This window comes from Rhinoraja longicauda, chromosome 17 (assembly GCF_053455715.1).
Source record: "Rhinoraja longicauda isolate Sanriku21f chromosome 17, sRhiLon1.1, whole genome shotgun sequence".
NCBI lineage: Eukaryota > Metazoa > Chordata > Chondrichthyes > Rajiformes > Arhynchobatidae > Rhinoraja > Rhinoraja longicauda.
In genome coordinates this window covers 44,619,106-44,637,520 of record NC_135969.1, presented here as the reverse complement: position 1 = coordinate 44,637,520, position 18,415 = coordinate 44,619,106, and the positions used below count along the sequence as shown (strand labels likewise).

General features: G+C 40.6%; 1 protein-coding gene across 2 annotated transcripts in view; it reads right to left on the bottom strand.

Moving 5' to 3' along the window:
• The window catches only part of tasora (transcription activation suppressor a), a 35,109-nt gene continuing 16,694 nt past the window's right edge, over window positions 1–18,415 (bottom strand). The window contains exons 11-22 of one of the 2 annotated variants that reach the window (XM_078414610.1): window positions 16,751–16,854; window positions 15,683–15,752; window positions 15,486–15,557; window positions 13,751–14,488; window positions 11,403–11,941; window positions 8,929–9,073; window positions 7,422–8,464; window positions 5,961–6,086; window positions 4,488–4,647; window positions 3,171–3,279; window positions 1,392–1,570; window positions 1–1,312 (exon numbers count right to left, since the gene is read on the bottom strand). In XM_078414610.1, the coding sequence (XP_078270736.1) occupies window positions 1,149–1,312; window positions 1,392–1,570; window positions 3,171–3,279; window positions 4,488–4,647; window positions 5,961–6,086; window positions 7,422–8,464; window positions 8,929–9,073; window positions 11,403–11,941; window positions 13,751–14,488; window positions 15,486–15,557; window positions 15,683–15,752; window positions 16,751–16,854 (3,449 nt within the window). In that variant the 3' untranslated portion in view covers window positions 1–1,148. The remainder of the gene's footprint in view (window positions 1,313–1,391; window positions 1,571–3,170; window positions 3,280–4,487; window positions 4,648–5,960; window positions 6,087–7,421; window positions 8,465–8,928; window positions 9,074–11,402; window positions 11,942–13,750; window positions 14,489–15,485; window positions 15,558–15,682; window positions 15,753–16,750; window positions 16,855–18,415) is intronic. The other variant, XM_078414611.1, reaches the window with a different exon arrangement.

Below are 18,415 nucleotides of genomic sequence, written 5' to 3'. Positions count from 1 at the left end.
TCTTCATTGTTTCCTTCACTTGTTCCCAAGTTTTCTGCATCAGCATTTTCCACTTCTACCAACTCCAAAGAGTTGGAAGAAAATGTACCTGGCCATTAGAAATTACTGATAACAATATATTTGTCGAATAATTCAGAACCAAATTTAAACATGTCGAGGAATTCTTTGCACTGGTGTCTAATAAAAACCCTCTATTCCTTTCTGTCCCGATTAAAAATTACAACTTAACTCAGCTGGACATTAAACTAAATTATATTTGTATGATAATATACCATGTCCACATTTCAATCTTACAATAGTATCCTTACAAAGTAGACTAATTCTGCCAAACCCAGGAAAACCATGGTAGTGTGAACTTGGGGAGCTCACTCGTGTTGTGATTGCTTATTGCTTATTCCATGAGCTGCCACCAAAGCAGTCACTGATCATGAACTGGCACTCAGTCTCAAATTGCTTTCAGTAATCATTTAACTTGATTAGCTCCACTACCCAATGGCTGTGAACTCTAGGGCAATTTCCCTTACCAAGGGAATGCATGATTTAAACAAAAACTATTCCTGATTTAATGTTGAGCTCTCAAAACAACAATAAAAAATATTTCCACAATTTATATTTTAAACTATACCAGCTTATTAATTCCTTTCGGACTCTTTTTTTCAAAAAATGAACATGCACTTTGTGATAATTTTTTACAAGATATTTACAGTATTCAAGATGTAAAAAAATTATGCTGTTTTTAAAAATCCTCCTCACAGTTACATGTGCAGGACAAGTTTTGCTTAATGGATGTTTGTACGGATGATCAGAAATAAACATCAGGTTGTAACTATGACAAAAGTCACACCATTTTTTTAAGTGATTTTCCAGACATTCAAAAGTATCTTCACAACATTCAAAGGTTTTTCCTCATTATTGCACTCCTGTGTGAAAACACAAATCTTCTATGCACCTGTTTAATTCCACAACCAACATAAATCTTTGAATGCATGATGTCCCTGTTTTTTCCTCATTTTTCTTTCAGCAGACGTAATTTATATTCATGTCATTTATGTTGGTTGGAATATAGGTCCAGGCATAAAACTCATGGGTCTTCATTCAACATTTACCTACAGTATTAAAATACAAAATCAGCTATCTTTCCAGGATGTTTACTTGCCTTGCAGGCTATCTCGAGATCCTAATCTTTGCTGTTTCTCTCCCATGTTTGAACTATGATAGCCGATAAGGTTTTCGAAGTTTTTCACAAAGTCATTAACACAAGCCACCACCACTCCACACTCCAAACAATTGGAAATGGGCTCCATGTATTTTTCTGGAGAAAAATAAAACAAGAGTATCAAGAAATAGCCATGTTAAACAAATGTAAAATAGAACTAGAATGTAATACTTACCCGTCAGGAAAACCACATGTCTATGTTGCATGGACTGAGCTTGCAGTTTGATTAAACAGTCTAATTCAATAGTGTTTCGTGATCTGGAGTCACAATCGTGATATGACAGAACTTCCACTAAATTACATTTCTGATATTTATTCAGAAGAGTTAGAATCTTGAAAGCTGCTGTATTGGTCCTATGTAAACAAAAAGCTTCATGATTCACATGACAAAGATTCACATTCCCTAATAACAGGAGGATGCATTTCAGCTATTTGAATCTACATTGGCTCCCCAAAGCAATTATAAAGGTCTTATTCTCAGTCATTTCCATGCCCCCGTCAACTTACCCTTCGTGATTTGTTTTTAAAAATAGCCCGTTATACCACCAACCAGCAAGTTTAGTTTAGAGATACAGCACGGAGACAGGCCCTTCGACCTACCCAGTCCGCACTGACCAGCGATCCCCGCACATTAAGAGAGTCAATCAGGTGGCTTGCCAACAGCCTGTCTGTCTTTTCGTCTTTTTTTGTTATTTTTTGTGTGTTTTTAAAGTATGTGTTAATTTTCTCTGGTTTGTTTTATGTGGGGGGTGGGGGAGGGGGTCGGGGGAAACTTTTTTCAATCTCTTACCTTGCCGGAGATGCGATTGTTTTCTGGATCGTATCTCCGGTCGCTCTGCGGCGTAACATCGTGGAGCTGGCGGTCTTGCTCGAGACTGACTTTGAGCCCCATCGTGGGGCCGTGGAATTACCATCGGACCCTGTGATCCCTTGTCTGGGATCGACGCTCCAACTGCGGCCTGCGGATTTCAACATCGAGGAGCTCGCAGTCTCAGGTAGAGACTGATGTCGGGAAGCTCCAAAGCCACAGGAGGTTCGACTAGCCCCGACCCGGGATCCGATCGCCTGGCACAGGGGAGCCGAGATCCCCCCGTGCGGGAGCTTGATCGCCCCGACTCGGAGGGCTCGACCGCTGGTTGCGGGAGCCTAGATCGCCCTGTCAACTGAAGGTTCGAGTGCCCCGACCGCGAGAGAACAAAGAAGGGATGAAGATTGAACTTTATTTGCCTTCCATCACAGTGAGCAATGTGGAGGAGTCACTGTGGTGGATGTCCGTTAAAAATTTGGGTGTCTTGTTGCTCTTTATTGGTATGACTATGGCAAATCAAATTCCTCATATGTGGCAAAACATACTTGGCTAATAAAGTGCTATTATGATTATGATTAACGCTGCCCTACACACACTAGGGACAATTTACACTCATACCAAGCCAATTAACCTACAAACCGTACACCTTTGAAGTGTGGGAGGAAACCGATGATCTCAGAGAAAACCCACGCAGGTTATGGGGAGAACAGACAGCGTCCGTACAGACAGTGCCCGTAGTCGGGATGGAACACGGGTCTCCAGCACCGCAAGCGCTGTAAGGCAGCAACTCTACCGCTGCGCCACCGTCCTGCCCTAGGTCTAGGCATGTGGGAGAGAACAAAATCCCCACGGTAAACCCACGAGTTTACATCCAGGATGTACAAACTGCACTCAGACACCAGAGGGCACATGCCATCAAAACCAATCCGCAATTGGTTCACACAAGTAAAGGAATTGTGCAGTACTTTCTCCTTCTGCTGAAAATCTTTGGCTCTAAACCCGAATTCCTCTAAGAAATATTTGCCCATCATGTTCACAGCTTATGTATGAATATTAATTATTTTAACAAGGAGTCAAATGTCATCAATATTCCACTTAAAACAGATTATATATCTTTATTAATTAGAAACGACATAATCCACTAACCTTGCCAGCTCCTTTAACTTTTTGTGCATTTTGCAGTGAATTTTCCAGATCCATTTGCTTTCCGGAGTGCTTAAATCTTTGAGGAAGTCCAGCAATATCTGAAGTTTTTCTGAAAGAAACATTTTATATTCTTAGTAAAAAAGATATATTAAAGTTAACACATATAACAATATTATCCTGGCTTTTGTATCTGGAACAACTAGGTGCTATATTTTAAAACAATCAGGCACATAAATAGAAAATCTGAAGCCTTACAGTTGTCCATCATCACTCTGAAACATGCTAAGGAGATTAGAAAAAAATCAAATATTGTAACTCCATGAAACATCGTAACATGGATTAATTTCCCCACGTAGCAGGCAAGACAATTCAAATCCCGTGTTAATAATTTAAAAGAATTTAATTAAAAAAAAATCAAATTATTTTTCAACTGAGGTAAGATTGCGGGGAATGTGGAAACAGAAAATAGGTGCAGGAGTAGGCCCTTCGAGCCAGCACCACCATTCCATATGATCATGGCTGATCATCCATAATCAGTACTCCGTTCCTGCTTTTTCCCCCAAATCCCTTGATTACGTTAGCCCTAAGAGCTATATCTAACTCTCTCTTGAAAACATCCAGTGAATAGGCCTCCACTGCCTTCTGTGGCAGAGAATTCCAGACTCACAACTTTCTGGGTGAAAAAGTTTTTTCTCATCTCCATTTGAAATGGCCTCCCCCTTATTCTTAAACTGTGACCCCTGGTTCTGAACTCCCCCAACATTGGGAACATTTTTCCTGCATCTAGCCTGTCCAATCCCTTCAGGAATTTATATGTTTCTACAAGATCCCCTTTCACCCGTCTAAATTCCAGTGAATACAAGCCCAGTCGACCCATTCTTTTATCATATGTCAGACCCACCATCCCGGGAATTAACCTGGTGAACCTACGCTGCACTCCCTCAATAGCACAATGTCCTTCCTCAAATTAGGAGAGCAAAACTCCAGGTGCGGTCTCACCAGGGTCCTGTACAACTGCAGTCGGACCTCCTTGCTCCTATACTCAAATCCTCTCTACATCATTGTCCATATCTCGCGTTTCCCTTTCCCGTGACTTTCAGTCGGAAGCAGGGTCTCGACCCAAAACATCACTCATTCCTTCTCTTTAGAGATGCTGCCTGTCCCACTGAGTTACTCCAGCTTTGTGTCGATATCCACTTTGAAGTCTCCTTTTTAAAATTTCACTCGGGTTTATTCTAATGGCTTACTAATTCAAAGTGAAAAGGATCAGGTGATTGGAATTAGCAGTAAACACCCAAGCTGGAGCAGACAACTTACCAAATGTAATGCATTCAGCATTCAGAACGGTCTCATCTGACACGACAATGCCACCAGATACAAATAGTTCATTGTAAGTGTGGTTCTGTACATCATCCAAAGTATCCACTCCAGCAAAACTGACACGGGACAACTTCTTCAATGACGTCAAGAATGGGACCTGTAAATAAATTAACTTGCTCAGAAACAAAGAAAATAATTCTACATTAAATCTATCTTCTCAGATCTGAGAGTGTGATACTGTCTAACTAAAAAGTGGATCTTCATGGATAACAGGATAGACCAAATGAATAAACATCCTGCAGGAAGGAGATATAATTTGATTCATTGGATAAGTTGGGTTTTATCTTTGGACTAACATTGTACATATTCAGCATTCATGAGAAAAACTAACTGCTCTGCATCAATGGGTAACCCACTTCTCCTTCCAGTTAGCCTTGTCCACAATGATTTATGTCTTTGCTTCACGCACACACAAATTACGTTTTTATATGCACTGATCAGCTAAAACATTATGACCTGATGAGCCAAAACATTATGACCACCTGCCTAATATGCTGTCGATCCTCCATGTGTAGCCCCATACGCCGCAGGGTGCGATGCACTGTGTGTTGTGACCACCATTAACATTTTCTGTGACTTGTGCCACAGTGGACCTTCTGTCGGTTCGGACCAGACAGGATAGCCTTCGTTGTCCTTGCGCATCGATGAGCCTTGGGCGCCCAACACCCTGTCACCGGTTTGTGGTTTGTTCCTCCTCGGACCACTGTCGGTAGGTACTCACCACTGCTGACCGGGAGCACCCCACAAGCCTTGCCGTTTCAGAGATCCTCTGACCCAGTCGTCTGACCATAACAATTTGGCCCTTGTCAAAGTCGCTCAGGTCTTTACTCCTGCCCATTTCTCTGCATCCAAAATATCAACTTCAAGAACTGACTGTTCACTTGCTGCCTAATATATCCCACCCCTTGACAGGTGCCATTGTAACAAGATAATCAATGTTATTCACTTTACCTGTCAGTGGTCATAATGTTTTGGCTGATCGGTGTATACAAGTCATTGTGAAACGATACTGAATTAGTCTGCCTGCACCTAATAATTTCACCAAGTGCAGGCAGGCCAATGCAAATATTTAACAATGACTTGCATCAAATGGAATGCAACCTTTATATCACCCAAGTCATTCCTTGCATTAATAAAATCTGTGGCCTACATACATTGATTCTATTCTAAAATTATGTATGGAAATTTAAATTTGAGTTTGTGTATCACATACACAAATTTCTCCAAATTTTATTAAAATTTAAATACAATTGCATTTCCAGGAACCTGAAAATATCAAAATAAATTCATTGCAAAGGGATATAAAAGATGGATGTATTTGCCCAACTTAGATGCGACCAGAGATAATTCATTGGTTTTCTCCATGCCCATCCCGTCTTCTCCCCTGTTTAATACCTTCCTACTCCTTACCTTGTGTATGTGAGATGCAATGTCTTCATTCTGAATTATAATCAGTAATTTATCCATAGAACCGTCTTTTCTTTTCAAAAACTCCTTTGGATGACTCTCCTTATTACCCAATCCGGTCAAATATCCCTATACGATTCAGATTGAAAAAAATGTTACTCTCAAACTACCACAGCACAGAATGTCAATGCAAAAGGATTATAACTTTTTCTCTCCCTGCTATTGTTCCATGCTTTCTGGCTATTTCAATGTGGTCACTCAAGCCAATAGTCGTAGCTCAAGGACATTCACTGATGTCATTTAGTGATAGGTTTAAGGTGAGAAAAGCAAGATTTAATAGGAACTTGAGGGGTTACTTTTTCACTCAAAGGACACTTGGAGAGGTTCATGGACAGGAAAGGTTTAGAGGGATATTGACCAAACTCAGGGAAATGGGACTATCTTGGATGGAGCATCTTGATCATCATAAACACATTGAGCCGATGCACCTGTTTCTATGCTGTATGACCATGACATATGCACTCAAGTTCTCACACCTCCTTACTCATATTTTGAACCTGCAAATTCTAAGTTTCACTGAAATTTAGTTAACTCATTTATTTTAAGCCTTTAACAGTGCGGCATCATCGGAAACAACTTCATACTCCACCACCACATAATAATAATAGTTCATGGCTGAGCTTTTGTCCAACTTCATTGGCTCATTTAATACAAAACCCCACCCCTAACCCAGGAGAATTCAAGTCTCCTTATCATAAAACCCTTTGCGATGAGGCTGCTCTCAAGAAACAACGTGCAAAATTGAATACAGTGCTCCAGATGATGTCAGGTCAAGCCACTAGAATCCTCCCATACCAGAAATAAAGACAAATTCCTCTGAAAACACATAATCTAAAGTATTAAAGCTGTCAAAATGTGCTTAACCTTCTGATTTACTGAAATGACTGACAATTACTGAACAATATTATTCGAAGGTATTTATTCACAAAATGCTGGAGTAACTCAGCAGGTCAGGCAGCATCTCGGGAGAGAAGGAATGGGTGACGTTTCGGGTTGAGACCCTTCTTCAGACTGATGTCAGGGGGGCGGGACAAAGGAAGGATATAGGTGGAGACAGGAAGATAGAGGGAGATCTGGCAAGGAGATGGGGAAGAGAGGGACAGAGGAACTATCTAAAGTTGGAGAGGTCGATGTTCATACCACTGGGCTGCAAGCTGCCCAGGCGAAATATGAGGTGCTGTTCCTCCAATTTCCAGTGGGCTTCACTATGGCACTGGAGGCCCATGACAGAAAGGTCAGACTGGGAATGGGAGGGGGAGTTGAAGTGCTCGGCCACCGGGAGATCAGTTTGGTCAATGCGGACCGAGTGCAGGTGTTGAGCGAAGCGATCGCCGAAATACCTTCGATTTGTACCAGCATCTGCAGTTATTTTCTTATTGAACAATATTATTCGTGTCACTGTACCTTTATTTCTGCACACATTGACGTCTTTTCCACTTCATAAATGTAAAACTTCACCGTGTTCTTCTGAACATCCTTAATAATTTCAACCAGGCTGCAGAAGACTTCTGGGTTTAACTTTTGAATTAAGTTAGTTAAACATGGTTGAGGTTCAGGAAGTGCTCCAATTCCACTGGACTCTTGCAGAGAACATGTTGCTTCCTGCTGCTTCCCAGAGCTCAGAGTTTGAACTCGGATCAAACCTTTATCCTCTCCCGTTGTAGCTGCGCTATTTGAATCAGTAAGCGAGCCAAAGGTAAAACTAGCCCGTCCAGAGTTTTTTTGTAATCGAGTATTGCAAGCAAGCAAGGCACTATTTTCTGGACTCTTCTCAGGCTCACCAATGTTTTCACTCGCAGTTGGTTCTTCACAGACTGATTTGTTACATTGGTTGGGCTCTTCCGTTAAGCACATAAAGTCTTTTATCCGTGACTCTGTGCACAGTTGTGCAACTTCACTAATAAGTGCAACCTTCTTTTGCGTTCTCTCAGCTAGTTCTGGAGAAGATGATGGATGAAGATGGAGATATGTGCGTGAAATATCAGGGCACGCGTCAGAAATTACCAAGTTCATTCTTTTGCGTAATTGATTTATGTAACTTTGGACAGGGATCTGATGTGATTGAGTATTTGAATATTTGGAAAGCATCGACACCTTCTGTACAGCAGGAAATTTCAACCTTTTGTTGTCGGGTCCATATTGAACTTTCTCCCTCTTCAGCAACTGCTTCATTTTGTCTGAGAATTTGTTGTACTCTAATTTAACGGTCTTTTCAATTGCTGAAGCCGAATCGCCTTTTAGACCAAACAGATGACCATTTATCCCATACGTTGCCGAGTGATGGAAATCTTTTGAATATTCCTTTAATGCACTGCCTATTCCGGTGTCAGAATCTGAAGGCGACTGATAATGATTAATGTTTGATTTCCGATATAAAACTCGTGGATCAACAGGGCATGAATCCTCTGGTGGTAAATAGAACAGTTGTTCAATCCGTGATTTCATATCTACAAACGGAGACAACTATTATCGAACACTCTGCAAACCTGACACATAGGTGTTCGAGTAAGTTTTACAGTATGGCGTTTAAACATTTGATTTAACCAGAACACCAATAATACAGAGCATACATTTAAAAATTAATCTTAACTTTCTTTAAACTACTTCAAACTAATTTCAAGCAATTCATTCCACATGGCTTACAAAACTAGATTTAATTGCCATGAGGAAAGATAATTATTTATTGGCCTAGACCTGAACTTATTGCCTTGAGGAAAGGTAGGTGGTGTAGAGGGAGAAGAGAGAAAGTTATGAAGTGCACATTCACATGGCAGTCAAGTTTGGAAAACTGTGCGCTTTATTTTTTTTAAATCTCAATTACCCTTCCACAATCTATGATTTTGAAGAGATGAAGGCAATCAATTTTAGAAGCATTAGAAACAATCTTTTTTCTCCAGTGTTAATGTCTTACCAGTTATGGGAATAAGCTTCCAGTCAATATCATCATCAATGGTACATCCAGAGGTGGCCATCCTCCTGCTGTATGGCTGATCGTGGGTGAATTCTGCACAAGGACTACATCTTTCAGGACTGCTTATACTTCCCACGCTCAGCTCCTTGGAACAGAAGAGCATGACAAATTCAGCAATGTGAATACACTAACAACTCCATCATGCGATTCTTATTGTGTCAGATGAGCTCAGATTATACCCCAGCAATTTAAGCCAATTTTCATCACAAGGTTTGAGGAAATAATCCAGAATAAATAGGCATGAAAAAGCTTAATTTTATAAATCAATGTGTTAGTTTGAGATAGATGAGTGGCCCAATGTTGATACACAAATATATTTTTAAATATATTTCTCATTTTAATTACATCGCAAGGCCATTCAGCCCATCATAATTAAGCAAGCTCTTAGTGTTCCCTCAATTCCATTCTTCCAGTTATGATTCTGTTACCTATACTCTCCCACGTTAATTAACTACCTCCCACATCTCCCTTGGCACAATTTACAACAGCCCACTAACCTATCAGTATGTCTCTAGCCAATCACCTATCCAGAGCATTTAGGTTACTGTAAGAGAGCCAAGATGGCTGAATGGTCACATTCAAGTCTTCGTTGCCTTGGCACAAAATAGCTTCACTTATTTAAAGGAAAGATAAGCAGCTACAAGGAGTAACATATGTCAGTAGATACAGAAATAATATTAAAACGCTTTATTTATGCAGCCAAGTATTAAATAGGAGGTATGTAGTGTCTCACAAGGCACACCAGAATGAACTTGTCCATGCCAAGCAGTAATAAATGTTATAAATGTTAGTAATAAATCCTGAGATGCTGCCTGACCTGCTGAGTTACTCCAGCATTTTGTGAATAAATACCTTCGATTTGTACCAGCATCTGCAGTTATTTTCTTACACTAGTAATAAATGTTTACTCTGCATCAGGTATTAATCCCAATAATAATTAGTTTATTTATAATGGCAACAATTCAAAGATTTGAAAGAATTTTAAGACAAGGGAAGAAATTATGCCCTAATCAAGAATGGAAATATATGCAGCATAGTTGAATCATGCTCCTCCAATTTATATAGAATTGATGTTAATGTTTATATATGAAGAGAGATTTGTGAGCTCCATACACGCTAGATACTGGCCGACAAGTGACAGTCGCCATGCAAGCCGAGACAATACACATCCTACGTACAATAATCCCAAGATAGACACAAAATGCTGAACTCAGCGGGACAGGCAGCATCTCTGGAGAAGGAATGAGTGACGGACTCCAACATTTTGTGCCTATCTTCGGTTTAAACCAGCATCTGCAGTTCACTCCTACATACAATCCTACATGGATAGCGTATGAACATTGACTTCTCTAACTTCAAATAGCCCTTGCTTTCACTCTCTCTCCATCCACTCCCCCTTCCCAGTTCTCCCACCAGTCTTATAGTCTCCGACTACATTCTATCTCTGTCCCAGCCACTCCCCCGACATCAGTCTGAAGAAGGGTCTCAACCCAAAACGTCATCCATTCCTTCTCTCCAGAGATGCTGCCTGTCCCACTGAGTTACTCCAGCATTTTGTGTCTACCTTTGATTTAAACCAGCGTCTGCAGTTCTCTCCTACACAAGGTTTAGAAGGATATGGGCCAAACGTGGCGAGAACGGAATGAACATTGTGCTGAAGGTGTAGGAAAGAACTGCAGATGCTGGTTTAAATTGAAGGTCGACCCAAAAAGTCGTCCATTCCTTCTCTCCAGAGATGCTGCCTGTCCCGCTGAGGTACTCCAGCATTTTCTTTTCTACCATTGGAATGAACATTGCCTTCTCTAACTTTAAATAGCCCTTGCTTTCCCTCTCTCTCCATCCCCTCTCCCTTCCCAGTTCTCCCAGTCTTCCTGTCTCCGACTACATTCTATCTCTGTCCCATCCACTCCCCTGACATTAGTCTGAAGGGTCTCGACCCAAAACGTCACACATTCCTGCTCTCCAGAGATGCTGCCTGTCCAACTGAGTTACTCCAGCATTTTGTGTCTACCTTCGTTGTGCTGAAGGGCCTGTTTCCATGGCTCTAATCAATCATGCAAATCAGAGCAAGTAAATTTGTGTAGGAAAATAACTGCAGATGCTGGTACAAATTGAAGGTGTCACAAAATGCTGGTGTAACTCAGCGGGTCAGGCAGCATCTCTGGAGAGAAGGAATGGGTGACGTTTTGGGTCGAGACCCTTCTTCAGAGCAAGTACATTTGTTTCTTCCCACCTCAACTTGCTTCTAATTACCAAATAAGATCAAGAACTACATTATCAACACTTTCTTGTAGATTTCCTAAATGTTCTATTTTTATAAATTGTAAATTAAATCTTTATGGAATGATCTGGTTATTCAACAATTCACTCATATTTTTCCAAGCGATGGGCAAATGGAAAAGGATAAACCTTACCTCTGGGCACTCTGCCTTCATGTTTATTTGCAAGGAATGTTCTCCAGAAGGCTGATCATTTGTTTTTATTTTTAAATGATTGCTGTAATTATGTGGCAAGTCAGAGCCAATGTCACCGAATTCAGGACTTTCTTTATCATGACCAGACACAGTTTCTTTGTGGGAGTGTTCCTTTTTTATTGATTCATTCAGTGGTGTATGTCCATCAATGCTTTGCTGCTGCTTCAGTTTCGTTTCCTCGTAGTATGAAGCATTACTTTCATCCACATTGCCACTATTATCCACATTGTTTTGTTGAAGGTCACCAGTGTTAGGACAAACAGACATTCTTACTTCCTGATTTAACTCCAAGTCTGTTCCAGAATTCTGACAAGTGGAAGATTTAAGTACTTCAAGCAGCAAGCCAACCAGCTTTTGAGTGTCTGGAGTCAATACTGGGGCTTGATCACTCTGTCTTAAGTCAGTATCACAAAAGCTCGGTCCATTCGTTGTTTGAGGTACTGTTTCAGATAATCTTGATCCATCCTCTGCTAATGATCCTGCAACGATATTAGTTAAAAAAAATGCTTCATAAATTTTGGATTGACCTAGTGAATAACACTTGATGAATGGAGCACCAATTGTGTCCAATTCTGGTGAATGAAAACCAAATCTTCTTATAGGAAACAAAAAATATCTGCTCAAGTTCCAAAACAATATGAAAAGGCTAGCAAGACTAGCAATATGAAAAGGCTAGCACCAGTAAGGCTTTCCAAGCAAAAAATACACACCAATCAAGGGAAACACTATTCTAAGCTTAAATTAATTGACAAGGACCACCTCTATTTTCAGGTCAGATCTCACACAGTTCAAATAAAATCAAATAAGACAGGAATAAATATACTTCAATTTTTAAAAAAATGTTGCTAATCTGTTTTAGTCCAAGTTACTTGGCTATTAAAATGAATTCAAAGGACAGGAGTCAACAACGCAAGGATCGCCCTCACTAGACTGACTCCTGGGCAAGGAGGAGATTTTGGCCCATCATCTCTGAAACATTGATCTCAAGAAATAAGGTTCAAGGATAAGTGCTGCAGTTGCCTGGCTGGAAAACCCAAACTGGGGATGGTCTCAGAAAAAGAGCTGACGAGGATCAAGAAACAGAAGAAATGTCTTCAACTGAGAGTTATTTATCTTTGGAATTCTCTAACTCAAAGCAACTACTCAGTGAATCAAGCAGCATCTGTGCAGACAAAGGTGGGTGCCCTGATGCAGGATCTCAACTCAAAATATTGCTGTTTGACACACTGATTTTTTGCAGCGTTCTGCTGCTATTCCAGATTCCAGCATCTGCAGTCTCTTTTGTTTCCAAATAAAACTCTCCTGCTGAACACCCACACCAATAAATAAATAAATAATAATGTTGTTATTTCAATTAGAATGTGGTTAGCACTTCATTACATATCCATAGTAAGAAGTCAATTCCCAATAATTTGTAGAGATCCAGCATGAATATCAATGCTTTCAGATCTAAAAAGTACAAGCCAGATACAGGATTCCATCCATTTCCAACTAATGCATTTTAATTTCAGCCTCTGAAAAACATTATTTATCCATTGTGAAGGATTTGATCCTCACAATCACCAGCCCATTCTATCTGGATAAATGGAAATACTCACAGGTCAAAGACCATATGTGGCGGCACAGTGGCTTCGCGGTAGAGCTACTGCCTTGCAGCTCCAGAGACCGGGGTCCGATCCTGACTACGGGTGATGTCTGTACAGAGTTTGTACGTTCTCCCAGTGACCTGCATGGGTTTTCTCAGAGATCTTCAGTTTCCTCCCACACTCCAAAGATGTGCAGGCTTGTAGATTAATTGGCTTAGTATAAATGTAAAATTGTCCCTAGTGTGTGTTGGATAGTGTTAATGCGCAGACTTGGTGGGCCGAAGGGCCCATTTCTGTGCTATATTTCTAAACTAACCTAAAAAAAAAAAGTGGTGATAGAAAAGAGTTAAGGTTTCAGGCATGACAAAAGGTCATGAACCTGAAATGTCAACTGCATTTCTCTCCCCATTGATATTCCATACCTCCTGAGTAATTCCTGCAATGGACTATCAACCTATAACTTATACCCGAGGGCCAATTTATTCTAATCCTTGTAAGTGATTGGAACTCAACTGATGGGACACCATTTTACAAAATGCCTTTACAGAAGACCATTTTCATTCCATTCATTTAGATTGCATTCAAACTAATTGATCAAAAGCTAAAAGAATAATTGATTACTCTAAGCATTCCATCTTCAAAATAGCATGATGTTTAATATTATGTTCATTTTGCACTGCGCAATGTGCCATGTTTTATTACCTTGAGTGATCTTCATTTGCTTGTGGCTCTGCTCAGAAATAAATTCCAACTTTCTTTTCAATCCAAGATCATCTTTGTCAGATATATTGTGTGCAAGCCTTTCAAAATTGACTGCACTCGCTTCCCCTGGGCCAAGCCTTTTCCTGCTGTAAATCAAGTCAATAAGCTCTTGGATTTTATCAGGATCATAATCAGCCATGTTGTCAGAAGGCACCAGGAAATTATTGTTAACTGCAATGCTTTTTATTTGAGGGTTTGCTGGCTGCTGTGCAGTAATCTCTGGTACAGGATCATTAGATTCCTGCTCTCCTGCAGCACACACAGGAGGGCTATGTATCTCCGTATCAGGACTTGGAACTTGATTTAACATCTCCGCAGCTTTAGAAACATCAAACTGATAGCGATGAGGGTTAAAGAAGTAAGAGCGCAAGATTCTTGGCAAGTTTAATCTCTTCTGCCTAGCTGCAGAGAATCGTTTCTCCTCGTAAGTTGGAAGAATGAATTGAGGAAGCTTCCCGTTTTCAACAAAGGCTTCTTTTTGCAGAGAATTCTTCAGGTAGGCAGTTACATTATTTTCAAATGCTGCATCTATGGTACCTTGCTTTAAGCTATTTGGCAGTTCTTTCCGAATTTTCTCCAGAGCGAAGTGCAGTGCAGGAATAATCATTGATAGTTGTGGCATTGCCTCTGGGTCACTGTGTACAACTGGAATACATTTCGTGTTTCTCTTAATGTCTTCTATAAGAGAACACAATAATCACCAGTTGAATAAACTTGCAGAACAAGCCAAGCATAGTCTAATAGCTGTTACAATAAAATTCAGGTGGGAGAATTAATTTGAGAACAAATTCTTCTGAAAACAAGTTGTGGGATGTTTTTGAAAAAAAAATGTAATATACTTTAAAAGAAACTTCACACAGTAACTGTTCAAACCTTATTGAGTGAAGGAATATTTTCATTGTGAAGACCAAGGTCTGAAATAAAAACCGAAAATGGTGGAAATACTCAGCAAATTAGATTGTGGAGAGATATTAAGCATGTTTTAAGTTGCAGAGATAGAAGATGTGATGATGAGATCCAATGGTCTCCACCCTGTCACATGCATTGCAAGAAAGCTGGAATGACATGTGGTGGTGCCAAATGAGCAAGGTGACATACGCTTGTCAGTCGAGCTGATCTGGCTGTGGAAGCTACAAAGAGAAGGAAATTAGATGAAGAGGAAAGAGTAAAAAGCAACAATGGTTTAGGTTTATTATTGTCACGTCTACCAAGGTACTGTGAAAACCTTACAATACACTGAAAGGGAAGCCAAACCAGGGCAAGACTTTCATAGCAACTGGCAGGGCCCTGGAGAGTGTTGTACAGAAGAGGGATCATAGTTCCCTGAAAGTGGTACCACAGGTAGAAAGGGTGGTCAAGAAGGTTTTAGGTAAATTGACCACTTGTTTTGGTTACCTTGCTGTGGGAAGGAAGTTATTAAGCTGGAAAGAGTGCAGAAAAGACTTAGTAGGACGTTGCCAGGACTTGAGGGCCTGAACTATAGAGGGGGGGGGGGGGGGGGGGACAGGCTAGACCTTTATTCCTTGGAGCGTAGGAGGCTGAGGGATGACCTTATAGAGCTGCATAAAATCATGAGAATAATAGATAGGGTGAATGCACAAACCCAATTAAACAATTGGATCCAATTTTCTTTAAATTACTTCTCGATTGATTTTGACTTAATGATTTAACTCACCAGCACCATTCAGCCTTGACTCTGGAAACAAAAATAGTGCTTGAAGAAATTTGGGCTTCGAGTTTTGAGATTCTGTTTTAAATATAAAAATGTAGTCAGAATATAGGTTATAGGTTATGGTTAGACATAGCAACTGCACTAAAAATTTATGTTTCATAAACCCAACTATAATAACACAGAACTCAACAACTGCTTACCATTATCTGCCATCTCTAACGGAGAAAATAAAAAGAGAAATCCACGATCATCCAAGGGTTTTATAAGAACCTATTGTTAAAGATATCAAGTTTTTAAACAAGTGCAAAATCATATACAAAAAGTACACAGTACTACGTTACAGTGAAAAGCTTTTGTTGCATGCTAACCAGTCAGCAGACCGACAAAACATGATTACAATCGAGCCACTTACAGTGTATAGATACATGATAAGGGAATAAAGTTTAGTGCAAGGTAAAGCTAGCAAAGTCCGATCAAGGATAGTCTGAGGAACACCAATGGGGTAGATAGTAGTTCACCAATGATCTCTGGTTGGGAAGAAACTTCCATGCCTTTTGCTTGATGGGAGAGGGGAGAAGATTAGTTTGGGTGTGCAAGATTATGGAAAGAAGGCAGGAGAATGGGGCTAGGAGGGAGAGATAGATCAGCCATGATTGAATGGCAGAGTGGACTTGATGGGCCGAATGGCCTAATTCTGCTCCTATCACTTATGATCTTATGAGAAGAGGGAGTGGCCAGGCCGCACTTGTCCTTGATTATGCTGCTGTCCTTGCAGAAGCAGCGCCAGGTATAAATGGAGTCAATAGAAGGGAAGTTGGTTTATGTGATGGTCTGGGCTGCATCCACAATTTGCTGCAATCTCTTGCAGTCTTGGATGGAGCTGTTCCCAAACCAAGCTGCAGTTCATCCTGATAAAATGCTTTCTATGGTGCATCTGTAGACTATGTTAAGAATTGTAGGGGACATGCCAAACTTCCTAAGCCTTCGAAGGCTTCCTAAGCTCTTGGTCGTTGCTTCAATATGGGTAACTCAGGAGAAATTGTCAGTGATATTAACACCTAGGAATTTGAGGTTTTCAACCTCTCTAACATGGGGATGAACAATGTTGCAGAAAACAACATTGGAGCAACAAATGCAAACAAAACAGTGACAGTACTTCAAATTTAGTTTTAAAATGCAGCCATGTTTGAGGTGAATTATCTAGTTAAAATTAGCTCAGTTAAGTGATTTTAATTAAATATTATACTTTTACCAAATGTTTAACTCACTAGTTTTTCCTCTTCTAGTTTATGAAACAGTGGTTCCAAATTCCTTCCCGTTTTGCTTTGTTCCACAAGTTCATACAAGCTATAATATAATCCGTTCTTCAGTACTAAGGGAATAAAAGGGCAAATCAATGCTGAAGATCATTTAGTTACTTTAGGTACATTTTAACTTTAGGTGCTAACTGGAAGAAAAGTTAGAAGTCAATTATATTCAAGGATATCATGCAATTGTAATTTCCCTTATTGCCAAGAAAGAGAAAAAGATATCCCAATCTGGTCACAGGGATAATAACATGTGGAAATAATCTAATTTAAGTTGCAAAGCAAACATGGGCTAATTATTAAGGAGTCAAATAACTGCAGATACTGGAATCATGAGCAAAACACAGTGCTGGTGGAACTCAGTAGGTCATAGTATCTGTGGAGGAAATGCACAGGCAATCGGATTCAATAGACAATAGGTGCAGGAGTAGGCCATTCGGCCCTTCGAGCCAGCACCACCATTCAATGTGATCATGTCTGATCATTCTCAATCAGTACCCCGTTCCTGCCTTCTCCCCATACTCCCCGACTCCGCTATTCTTAAGAGCTCTATCTAGGTCTCTCTTGAATGCATTCAGAGAACTGGCCTCCACTGCCTTCTGAGGCAGAGAATGCCACAGATTTACAACTCTCTGACTGAAAATGTTTTTCCTCATCTTCGTTCTAAATGGCCTACCCTTATTCTTAAACTGTGGCCCCTGGTTCTGGACTCCCCCAACATTGGGAACATGTTTCCTGCCTCTAACGTGTCCAACCCCTTAATAATCTTACATATTTCGATAAGATCCCCTCTCATCCTCCTAAATTCCAGTGTATACAAGCCTAGTCGCTCCAGTCTTTCAACATATGACAGTCCCGCCATTCCGGGAATTAACCTAGTAAACCTACGCTGCACACCCGCCATAGCAATATCCTTCCTCAAATTTGGAGACCAAAATTGCACAGTACTCCAGGTGCGATCTCACTAGGGCCCTGTACAACTGCAGAAGGACCTCTTTGCTCCTATACCCAACTCCTCTTGTTATGAAGGCCAACATTCCATTGGCTTTCTTCACTGCCTGCTGTACCTGCATGCTTCCTTTCAGTGACTGATGCACGAGGACACCCAGATCTCGAAGTACGTCCCCTTTTCCTAACTTGACACCATTCAGATAATAATCTGCCTTCCTATTCTTACCACCAAAGTGGATAACCTCACACTTATCCACATTAAACTGCATCTGCCATGCATCCGCCCACTCACACAATCTGTCCAAGTCACCCTGCAACCTCGTAGCATCTTCCTCACAGTTCACACTACCATCCAGCTTTGCATCATCTGCAAATTTGCTAATGGTACTTTTAATCCCTTCAGCCAAGTCATTAATGTATATTGTAAATAGCTGCGGTCCCAGCACCGAGCCTTGCGGTACCCCACTAGTCACTGCCTGCCATTCTAAAAGGGACACATTTATCCCCACTCTCTACTTTCTGTCTGTCAACCAATTTTCTATCCATGTCAGTACCCTACCTCCAATACCATGTGCTCTAATTTTGCCCACTAATCTCCTATGTGGGACCTTGTCGAAGGCTTTCTGAAAGTCGAGGTACACCACATCCACCGGCTCTCCCCTGTTAATTTTCCTA